General features: G+C 38.4%; 1 protein-coding gene across 2 annotated transcripts in view; it reads right to left on the bottom strand.

Moving 5' to 3' along the window:
* Positions 1–12,745, bottom strand: part of VWF (von Willebrand factor) — a 195,832-nt gene that overhangs the window by 113,742 nt on the left and 69,345 nt on the right. For both annotated transcript variants that reach the window (XM_056517205.1, XM_056517206.1), the window contains 2 exons: positions 12,115–12,203; positions 4,417–4,577 (listed from right to left, as the gene is read on the bottom strand). In XM_056517205.1, the coding sequence (XP_056373180.1) occupies positions 4,417–4,577; positions 12,115–12,203 (250 nt within the window). The remainder of the gene's footprint in view (positions 1–4,416; positions 4,578–12,114; positions 12,204–12,745) is intronic.

Here is a 12,745-nt window from a genome sequence, read left to right as displayed (position 1 = left end):
ATCTGTTTAAATTTCTGGAGTCAATTGATAGGAACTTTTTTTTTCCCACCGGAGTAAGTGTTTAACAACTTAAATGCTGTGGTCACTAGGGACCCATGTTAAGTCAAACTTTTTTTTAAACAGTGAAGAAGCCCCCTTCCCTAATAATAAATAAAATCACCCTTTTTTCCAAAAAATGTAAAATAAATAAATAAATGAACATATCTTGTATTGGTGCATGTGTAAATTTCTGAACTATGAAATAATAATAATAATAATAATAATAATAAAAATAAATAAATAAATTATAAATAATAATCCCAGGAAAAAAATGAAATAAAAAGTGATCGAAAAGTCACATATGCACAAAAGTGGCAGTGTAAAAACTACAGATAACGGCACTAAAAAATGAGCCCTCACACAGCCGGGTATACGGAAAAATAAGTTATAGTGAACAGAATAGGGCGATTTTAAACATACTTATTTTGTCCAAAAAGTAATTATGTTTTTTATTTTTTTTTAAAGCAGTACAGTAATAGTAAAGCATCTAAACATGGGGATCATTGTAATTAAGTTTTACCGTAAAGTGATCTGCGTAAAAAAGAAACTCTCTAAAATTTGAAAATTTCGTCTTTGTTTTCAAATTCCCCACAAAATAATATTTTTTCGGCTGTGTCGTCATTCCAAATTATAATTGGTCGCACAAAAAAAATAATAATAATAATCATCATATGGGTTTTTTATGCCTTAGGCCATGTTCACACGGAGGAATGTTCGAGCGGAATTCTGCCAAAAAATTCCAAACATTCTGCTGCCGCAGAGTCCAATTGATTTCAATGGGATTCTGCAGCACTGTGGACACAATGAAAAAGTCTGTAACAAAAATTTTGGATTCCATTGTTTGCAGAAAGTATAGACATGTCTGTTTGGAATCTGCTTGGAAATGCATTACCTTCTATGAAGACAGCACATTTCCATGCGGTCCTAATGCTGGCATATTCTGATGGTGCCGCTGTCTGCCAAATGTCCACCGAAACATTTTCTGGGAGGATATTCTGCCGTGTAAAACACAAAAATGATGCTGGCTGTGTCCTTAAAGGGGTATTCCAGGAAAAAAACTTTTTTTTATATATATATATAATGGTTAAACAGATTTGTAAATTACTTCTATTAAAAAATCTTCATCCTTTCAGTACTTATGAGCTGCTGAAGTTGAGTTGTTCTTTTCCGTCTAAGTGCTCTCTGATGACACCTGTCTCGGGAACTGTCCAGAGTAGAAGCAAATTCCCATAGCAAACCTCTTCTACTCTGTGCAGTTCCCGAGACAAGCAGAGATGTCAGCAGAGAGCACTGTTGTCAGACAGAAAAGAACAACTCAACTTCAGCAGCTGATAATTATTGGAAGGATTAAGATTTTTTTAATAGAAGTAATTTACAAATCTGTTAAAATTTCTGGAGACAGTTGATCTAAAAAAAAATGTTTCCCTGGAATACCCCTTTAAGACGATAATTTTGTGAACAAGCCCCTTAAAGGGGTACTCCGCCTCTAGACCTGCTTTGGATAAGGGATAAGAAGTCTGATTGTGGGGGGGTCCGGCCGCGAGGATGCTTACGATCTCCGGTGTTCAAGAAAATGGAAGCCTGGGGCTTCTGTGTTCGTGATGTCATGCCATGCCCCCTCCATTCATGTCTATGGAAGAGGGCAAAAACACAAGCATCACGCCCCCCTCCCATAGACATGAATGAAGGTGGCGCTACCTCACGGACACGGAAGACCCAGGCTTCGATGTTCATAAGCGCTGCAGCAGCGCCACAGAGATTGCGGGTTGTCCCCACGGCCGGACCCCCTCGCCCGCAATCAGGCATTTTATCCCCTATGTTTTGAATAGGGGATAACATATCTAGGGGCGGAGTAACCCTTTAAAGTCCTAAACAGGATGGTCACTTAGGGCCCGTTCATAGTACAGTATTTCCGTGCAGACATGAAACTTCCATTGATTTCAATGGAATTTCCACTGACCTGTTGACAATTTCGTCGAAAATCCCATTCGTTAATGAAATAAGCATCGATTTAGTAAATTTCCGCTTTAAATAATTCTGAGAGAAAATTCTGTAGAGTGATTGAGCACTAAGGGGTCAAATTTCCATTTTTCTTATTTATTTATTTATTATTATTTTTTATTTATTTATTTATTTAACTATTATCATTATTATTTATGAATTTTTTTCTGTTTTTCAATTTTTTTTATTTTCATTCATTTATTTATTTATTTTATTTTAAATTACAAATTTTTTTTGCTTGAGGAGTCACAGGATGCACCGGCCTCCTCCAGTATCTGCGGGACGCGTTTAATGTGAAAACCCGATGAAAAGCCTACAATGCGTTTCACGTCTACAAAAGGATTTGGATGTGACAGATCCGCCGAGGGTCCGGCCAATAGGGACCGCCGCTTGAAAAGAAATATCCCGTTAAGATAAGAGGGGGGGGTCTAGACGTGAACCCAGCCATTATGTGACTATAACAAGTCTTGTGACCTCTGTGTGCTTCGCAGGACGCATCTGTAAAACCGGCAAACTGCGGGGACCGCACACAAAACCAGATGTGTCTGTGAGCTTAACCTTCTCTGGAGTATAAATCACTTGTCGCTTGCGCCGTGTGTGCGTTGGATTCGTTCCATCTGTCAATAGGCAGGAAAAAAAACGTTCATTATCCCGGATTTTCCTCTGATTCCGTAAAGAACAGTTTCATTAAAAATATTGAGCACATGATGCAGAGCGACCCCAACACCCCCTAACCTAAGCAGTATGGGAAAATATATATTAGCTGGTCAATGGAACAAGGGGTTAAAGGATATGTCCAGCCGTGAGTAATATTCTGTTTTTAAGTCCAAGATTCCGTGCAGAGCAATTTTATAATATATTAAGATAAGAGTTGAAGCTTCATTTCGCTGATACAAAGCTCCAAATCATCAGCTTTGTTCAAATTTTCACTACCTGTTTCCACCACTAGATGGAGTTTATCATTTATTATTGAGTTCTCTCAGGAGTGTTTTAATCTGGCTTCAGTAAGCTCCCTGACAGAAGGAAGTTAGAATTATTTCCTTTAATGTCTAAAGTAGTGTTACCCAAACAATATGCCTCAAGCTGATGCAAAACTACAACTCCCAGCATGCCCAGACAGCCTTCGGCTGTCTGGGCATGCTGAGAGTTGTAGTTTTGCAACAGCTGTGGACACACTGGTCTAAACCTAGGTTACAAAGACCCAAAATGCACTCCAATGTAGTGATGGATTCTGATACAAGCCAGCAGAATAGTGAGTGCAGAACTGGAGTATAATACAGGATATAACTCAGGATCAGTACAGGATAAGTAATGTAATGTATGTACACAGTGACCTCACCAGCAGAATAGTGAGTACAGCTCTGGAGTATAATACCGGATATAACTCAGGATCAGTACAGGATAAGTAATGTAATGTATGTACACAATGACCTCACCAGCAGAATAGTGAGTGCAGCTCTGGAGTATAAGACAGGATATAACTCAGGATCAGTACAGGATAAGTAAATGTAATGTATGTACACAGTGACCTCACCAGCAGAATAATGAGTACAGCTCTGGAGTATAATACAGGATATAACTCAGGATCAGTACAGGATAAGTAATGTAATGTATGTACACAGTGACCTCACCAGCAGAATAGTGAGTACAGCTCTGGAGTATAATACAGGATATAACTCAGGATCAGTACAGGATAAGTAATGTAATGTATGTACACAGTGACCTCACCAGTAGTGTTGCTCACGAATATTCGCAATTCGAATATTATTCGCGAATATCGCATATTCGCGAATTCGCGAATTTCGCGAATATAGCGCTATATATTCGTAATTACGAATATTCTTTATTTTTTTTTTTTTTTTTTTCACAGTACACATCACAGTGATCATCCCTCTCTGCTTCCAGCTTGTGTGGTGTAAAGAAGGCTCTAATACTACTGTGTGAGACTGGCGTGCGAAAATTCGCATATGCTAATTTTCGCATATGCTAATTTTCGCACACGCGAAAATTAGCATATACGAATTTTCGCATACACGAATTTTCGCATATGCGAAAATACAAGGAGAATATAACGAATATGCGAATATTCGCGAATATATGCCGAATATTCGCCCATATATTCGCGAATATTCGCGAATTCGAATATGGCCTATGCCGCTCAACACTACTCACCAGCAGAATAGCGAGTACAGCTCTGGAGTATAATACAGGATATAACTCAGGATCAGTACAGGATAAGTAAATGTATGTACACAGTGATCCCACCAGCAGAATAGTGAGCGCAGCTCTGAAGTATAATATACAATATAACTCAGGATCAGTACATTGCTTCAGCTGTCAGTTATGTGAATGTAAAATATATCTAAAACTTCTTACCATGCCATCCGGGCACATACATCCTGAAGTACACTTAGTGCTCATGCAATCCGCTTCATAATTGTCACAAGATTTGGCGCATTGTGTCCCTTTAACTGCTGGATCATCAGGAGAACACACAACTTTTTTCATGGGAGGGCGACAATCTGCACTTCTCTTTACTGGAAGGTTAGAAAAGGAGGAAGAGTTCATGGGGTGAAATAATAACTGGGGAAATCAGGACTTCAGAAAAGATGGGTGACATCACTTGGCGGCCATGTTCCTTGTCACCCAGCTTTCCAAGACACAGATAAAGGAAGAATTGCTCCATGAAATTTAAAGCCAAATGGAAATTAATAAAGCAATGATTTCATCTTTATTTCCCAAGAGAAATTAAAAGACCAAGGACAATAAAGAAATAAATAAAAGTCACATAAAACGTAGAACAATTTAGGCTCGGGGATGTTCTGCTCTTTACCACTGTACCATGAAAAGTCCATCCAAAGAAAATTCTAATTATAACTTTTTAAAAAATATTTTCTCTATTTTTATACACTTTGTTCAGGTTTATTGCTTATGATTTAGATAAAAAAATGTTTTTATTTGTGTTCTTACATTGATATATGTATAAGTTTGTATAATATTTGTTGTAAATAAATGACTTACATATTATTTATATGTACTCATTATCTATGGTTTTTATTAAATGGGCACTGTCACCAACTTTATTTTTTGATATGTTGTAGTACTTATGTACTACAACATATCTCTAATATACACTTTTATTATTTAATTTTTTTATTAGAATGGTTAATTTACATTTGAAAACCGGCCACTAGGGGTCTCCCTCCTAGTGGCCGGCTGCAGCCTGGCGTGACATCACGCCTGAAAAAGGACTGATGCGGCCGGGCATCGGTCCTTTTTCATTCAGCCTGCGCTCGCTCCCTGCCTGTCAATCAGACAGGCAGGGAGCGAGCGCATTGGCTCCCCGGCCACTCCTCCCGCACATCGCCACTGGCCCTGCACGCCCGCTGCCGAACTCTGCAGTAAGTGTAATGAGGGAACAGGGTATGCGGGGGGGGGGGGGGTTGTGATGGAGGGAACGGGGTATGGCACGGGGGGAGGGAGATGGAGGGGACGGGCTAGCACCGCAGCGCAGCATGTAACTAACTAATAGTTTATCTACACAGGGTGCCTCCAGCTGTTTCAATACTACAACTCCCAGCATGCCCTGACAGCCAATAGATGTCAGGGCAAGCTGGGAGTTGTAGTGGTGAAACAGCTGGAGGCACCCTGTGTAGATGAACTAAGGGCAGAAGTGTCGGCCCCAGCAGGCATCAGTGACGTGGTGCCTGCTGGGGAAGTCTGCCTGGTAGTGAGCACACTGCCAGGCAGACAAAAGGCATTTTTAATATAGTAAAAATTAAAATTAAAAGCAGGGAGGGGGTTAGGGATAGATTGGCAATAGGCAGGGACAGAAAAAAAAAATAGGATGGTGGGAGCTACACTTTAATATTTATCTATTGACATAATGTTTGCATTTTTATAATTTTTATGTATATAACATTTAATACTTTTTAAAACTTTCATTACTTTTTAACTATACTTTTTATTTATTTATTTTATCTATTTATATTATATATATTTAAATACATATTATTTATATGTACTCATTACTTCAGTATTTTATGTTTTTTATTAATATTTATCTATTGATTTAATGTTTGCATTTTTATTTTTCATGTATATAACTTTGAATACTTTTTAATCTATGTTTTATTTATTTATACTTCTATATAATATATATTATTTATATTTATGTATTTTCAGTTTTTTTTTATTTATATTTGTTTTCTATTGATTTAAAGGGGTACTCTGCTGGTCAGCGTTTGGAACAAAATGTTCTGAATACTTAGAGCCAGCATCGGGGGTCGTGACGTCACATGTGACGTCTCAATGCAAGTCTATGAGAGGCGGCGTGGCGAATACCACGCCTCCTCTCATAGACTTGCATTGAGGGGGCAGGGCCGTGATGTCACGAAGGGGCAGGGCTGTGATGTCACGAGACTTTGGTGCCGGCTTTAAGAGTTCGGAACATTTTATTCCGAACGCTAAGCAGCGGAGTACCCCTTTAATGTTCACATTTTTCTAATTTTTTTCTAATAATGAGCCTCAGTTTACATCCTATGATTCTGGAAATATATGATAACTAATGTAATTCAATAATAGAGAAATATTGTGCTAAGAATTATTACTTTGGATATGTTATGTGGAAGTGATTACGATAATAGAGAGAAGTTTATTGAGGAAAACTGTACAATTATAAGGAGGCTCTAGAACCCTGTTGGGCGCCTCTCGCCTGGATACAAGATGAGATACGGATGGGATACATGGAGGTATACAGGCTCCCTATAACATCCTGCAGCACATTTGTCTATAGATAATACAGCTGGGCCTGTAGTACCTGTCCACTCTTTTTTTTTTTTTTTTGTGGAGTGGAATAGGAAAAATATTTTATTGTTATATATGTTATATTCTAAACCCGACTTGTTTTGCCGGGTTTTTTTGGCGCATCTTTGTCTGCGACATGTCGCAGACATCGTGCACCAGTCTGCGACACGATGCGACATTTTTTCCCGATGGACCCGATGTGGATTCTCCCAAACCCGAAAAAGGGGCGTAACCCGACATTTCTGAGCTTTCCCACGTATTTATAAAGGTTTCCACCTTTATACCCGAATTTGTTGAATTGTTGGGGATTTTTTCCCGACAACTCAGAGGAGTTGGAAACCAAAACCAACAAAACCCACGTGCGACAAACAGGATGCGACATAATAATAAATACCAGGGGAAAAAAGCAGTCGGGTAAGAAAGCAAGATAGACTTACAACCTGATTTTCTAAGTAAATGAGGGCCTCTGTGCGTTAAAAATTACATTTTAACTTTACTGTGTCTGTCACAATTACAGTGATAACCAATTTATATACTCTTGTTTTGTTTTACCACTTTAACTAAAAAGTTAGCTAAAAAAAAAAATTCTAAATTAAACGGCTTTACATCGCCATATCCTATAACTTTCTTACTTTTCTTTCACTGTTTCTGTGTGGAGTTTTTATTTTTTATTTAATTTTTTTTGCAGGGAGGACCGTTTTACCCTTATGGATTTTTAAACAACTTTTGATCAGTTTTTTGGAGGCAAGGCCACTTACTAATTATTTTTGTTCTTTTTTTCTTATTCTCTAGAGATGAGCAAACTTACAGTAAATTCGATTCGTCACAAACTTCTCGGCTCGGCAGTTGATGACTTATCCTGCATAAATTAGTTCAGCCTTCAGGTGCTCCCGTGGGCTGGAAAAGGTGGATACAGTCCTAGGAGACTCTTTCCTAGGAATGTATCCACCTTTTCCAGCCCACCGGAGCACCTGAAGGCTGAACTAATTTATGCAGGATAAGTCATCAACTGCCGAGCCGAGAAGTTCATGACGAATCGAATTTACTGTAAGTTCGCTCATCTCTATTATTCTCTTTTTTTTTATGCAGTGTTCACGCAGGATAACTCACGTGATAGGTTAATACTTTTGACTATGGATCTGGCAATATCAGTTATGTATATGTATATGTAATATATATATATATATATATATATACTTATTTAATATATATTTAATATATTATTATTATTTTTACTGTTGTTATTATTATATTTTATTCTTAATTTTTTATCATTATCTCTTTTTAAATGAAAGGGAACGGTTAATTATTATTATGGAGATTACTATTATATAGTGTTGAGCGGCATAGGCCATATTCGAATTCGCGAATATTCTCGAATATATGGACGAATATTCGTTATATATTTGCTAGATTCGCATGTTCTAAATATTCGCATATACGAAAATTCACATATGTAAAAACATACACGAAAATTCGCATATGCGTAATTTTCGCATATGCTAATGTGCATATATAATAATTCGTATATGCGAAAATTAGCATATGTATAAATTAGCATACACGAAAAGTCGCATATGCGAAAAGTACCACATGTTAAAAATAATACACGCTAAAATTCGTATATGTGAACATTTCGCATGCACTTATTTTTCGCGTATACGAAATTAATTAATATTAATTAATTAATATGTAAAAAAAATTGCATATGCGAAAATTCGCTCGCCAGTCTCACACAGTAGTATTACAGCACCACGCAAGCTGGAAGCAGAGAGGGATGATCACTGTGATTAAAAAAAAATAAAATAAAAAATGAAAAAAATTGTAATTACGAATATATAGTGCTATATTCGCGAATATGCTATATTCGCGAATAAAATTCGCATTGCGAATATTCGCGAGCAACACTACTATTATAATGGAGATTATTATTATGAATATTATTATTATTATTACTATAATTATTATGGAGATTATTATTATTATTATCCTTATTATGTTTATTATTATTATGTTTATTATTTATATTGTCATACATTTCATTACACTTTATTTATATTTATTTTAGTCTTAATAGTTATGTCCTGCAATATGTTATAACCTTTTACCTCTGGCAAGGTCTAGTAGTAGTGCTAAAACAGCAAACCTGGGGGTCTTCATCAGATCTCTGGCTGCCGTGACAACTAAAAGGCACAAACCCCCCCCCCAAAAATCTATCACGTGGGATCGACCAGGAGACATGAAGAGGCTCATTCCTCTGTCTATACACCTAGATTCTGCAACTATTAAAGGGGTATTCCAGGAAAAAACTTTGTTAAACAGATTTGTATATTAGAAGAAAAGAAAATTGGGGCTCAAGGTCAAGGATTTATGGACACATATAGAGTGATAATAAATTACATTTATTAATAATATGCATACACAATGATCCCAATGACCTACAGGGCCCTTGTAAAGTCACGGTAATCACTGGATAAAATAAAATAATATTCACTAGATAAAAGTATTATAAGTAAGAAATAAATAAATTGATGATACTGTTGAGACCACCATATAGCTTCTAGTAATATTGCAGATATGCATAAATACAGTTAGTGGGTTAATAGAGCCATCCAAAATGTTCCTAACCTGTAGAATAATTGCATAGACTCCGCTGTTAAGTTATTATCACTGAATGACAGTCAGACTGTTGTATCCTATGGCAACAATTGGATGGATTTGCTGGAAACAGTCTATAGGATAAAGTGCAGTAATGAAAATCTCTTGTTAGCTTCAAATGAGAATGACTGTCACTTTGTAACAATAATGAAAGATGTATCCGGCATAAAATACGAATTGTATCGCTATTCGCAGTTAGTTATAGAAAGCAAGATAGAAGAAGGCAGCAGGAGCTACTTGTTTGCTCACCGCATCAGTCTGTATAATGCAGGAACTGTAATCTTTACGAGATGCTGCGATCTCTCCTGCGTTCCCTTGTGAGCTCCGGTGATGTGTCTGTGATACAGGTGTCTCTCACAGCAGGAGAGAGCGTCGCAAAAGACATGGCCGTCTCCCAAGTTGGCGGCGCCAGGTATCGGTGAGTCCTGGGCAAGGTTGCTCCAGCGCTTCCACTAGAGATGCCGGTCGCGTCCTCGTGGCTAATGGGCGCGCGCACGGCACTAGCGATGTGTACGGTCAGTCACAAAGTCTATGCTTAAAGGGGTAGTCCAGTGGTGAAAAACTTATCCCCTATCCTAAGGATAGGGGATAAGTTTGAGATCGCGGGCGGTCCGACCTCTGGGGTCCCCTGCGATCTCCTGTACGGAGCCCCGACAGCCCGCGGGAAGGGGGCGTGTCGACCTCCGCACGAAGCGGCGGCCGACACGCCCCCTCAATACATCTCTATGGCAGAGCCGGAGATTGCCGAAGGCAGCGCTTCAGCTCTGCCATAGAGTTGTATTGAGGGGGCGTGTCGGCCGCCGCTTCGTGCGGAGGTTGACACGCCCCCTTCCCGCGGGCTGTCGGGCTCCGTACAGGAGATCGCAGGGGGCCCCAGCGGTCGGACCCCCGCGATCTCAAACTTATCCCCTATCCTTAGGATAGGGGATAAGTTGTTCACCACTGGGTTCACCACTGGACTACTCCTTTAATAGAATATGGATAATGGTGGTTTCAGAGAACAAATAAGGGTAGCTGGACGCGTTTCAATACTTTCTCAGTAGCTTCCTCAGCAGCATTTATATAAGCGCTGGAGCAACCTTGCCCAGGACCCACCGATACCTGGCGCCGCCAACTTGGGAGACGGCGGTGTCTTCGGCGACGCTCTCTCCTGCTGTGAGAGACACCTGTATCACAGACACATCACCGGAGCTCACAAGAGAACGCAGGAGAGATCGCAGCATCTCGTAAAGATTACAGATCCGGCATTATACAGACTGATGCGGTGAGCAAACAAGTAGCTCCTGCTGCCTTCTTCTATCTTGCTTCCTATAACTAACTGCGAATAGCGATACAATTCGTATTTTATGCCGGATACATCTTTTATTATTGTTACAAAGTGACAGTCATTCTCATTTGAAGCTAAAAAGAGATTTTTATTACTGCACTTTATCCTATAGACTCTTGCCAGCAAATCTATCCAATTGTTGCCATAGGATACAACAGTCTGACTGTCATTCAGTGATAATAACTTACCAGCGGAGTCTATGCAAATATTCTACAGGTTAGGAACATTTTGGATGGCTCTATTAACCCACTAACTGTTTTTATGCATATCTGTAATATTACTAGAAGCTATATGGTGGTCTCAACAGTATCATCAATTTATTTCTTTACTACTTATAATACTTTTATCTAGTGAATATTATTTTATTTTATCCAGTGATTACCGTGACTTTACAAGGGCCCTGTAGGTCATTGGGATCATTGTGTATGCATATTATTAATAAATATAATTTATTATCACTCTATATGTGTCCATAAATCCTTGACCTTGAGCCCCAATTTTCTTTTCTTTCAATTTTACATTCACCTGATACACCGTAGGTATAGGTGTATCTTTAGGGCAGCCCAGGTCTACTTTGGTCGTGATTTGAACAAGAGCCACTCCATATATTTTTCTCTACAAGATTTGTAAATTACTTCTATTAGAAAATCTTCATCCTTTCAGTACTTATGAGCTTCTGAATTTGAGTTGTTCTTTTCTGTCTAAGTTCTCTCTGATGACACGTGTCTTGGGAACCGCCCAGTTTAGAAGCAAATCCCCATAGCAAACCTCTTCTACTCTGTGCAGTTCCCGAGACAAGCAGAGATGTCAGCAGAGAGCACTGTTGTCATACAGAAATGAACAACTCAACTTCAGCAGCTAATAATTATTGGAAGGATTAAGATTTTTTTAATAGAAGTAATTTAAAAATCTGTTTAACTTTCTGGAGCCAGTTGATATATAAAAAAAAAGATTTCCTGGATAACCCCTTTAAGCTATTAAGTGGTTGTATACTTGACATCAGAGCTATCTCCATTCAGTTTCAGCAGCTGTGTATGGAGCAGGTTTAGCTCCAGAGCCTATTCCATACACACCACCCCATTCACTTGAATGAAGCTAAGTTGCAATACCAGACATGGCCACTGGACATGAGTGGTGCTCTTTCCAGAAACCAAAACACTTTTTTTCTATTATTTAACAACCTATTTAAATACAGGTGATAGATATTATTGTTACTGGAAGTAACAAATAGCTTTTGGATACAGAAATATATCTGGCTTCTTGTAGTTTATACTGTCACTCACCTCTGGCAGATTGGCTGAAAAAGGCTTCTGCGTAATAGGCACCTGGTACATCATTCATAGTACAATGCATCAGTCCGTTCTCACAGTAACTGCAAATAAGTAAGGAATATAGTATTTTACTATATTATATAATTATTTTGGTTATGATAAGCCCCATCCAGGTAGTGGGGAAAAAAATTGTGATGAAATATGAGAATGATGGGGATTTAAAATCCAAATATTTGAATCCTCTTAATGTATAGGGCAGTGTTCTCAAACCAGGGTGCCTCCAGCTGCTGCAATTTCCCTGTCCCTGATTGGGAAACACTGGTATAGGATGACATTTGTGGTGGCTAGTCAAACTTTTTTTTATAACAACCTGCAATATTACCTATTACCACTAGATGTCAATGTAATACAACAGTCTTAGTGAAACATCGTGTAGGGAACACTCATAGGGAAAAATCATGTTTTTCATGCCTCATATTTCATGAATCATGTGGACACTGAATTGGGTTTATAAACAGCTGAGGCAATTTTGGAAATTTCTAATAGCGCCTGAATTATATCTTTCCAAAACTACTTGCAAATGAGTGGATTGTTAGTGTTAGTGACAGAATTATTTTACAAAAATATGGAACAAGTACAACAG

The sequence above is a fragment of the Hyla sarda genome, chromosome 4, assembly GCF_029499605.1.
Source record: "Hyla sarda isolate aHylSar1 chromosome 4, aHylSar1.hap1, whole genome shotgun sequence".
NCBI lineage: Eukaryota > Metazoa > Chordata > Amphibia > Anura > Hylidae > Hyla > Hyla sarda.
This window is presented reverse-complemented; position numbering and strand designations above follow the sequence as displayed.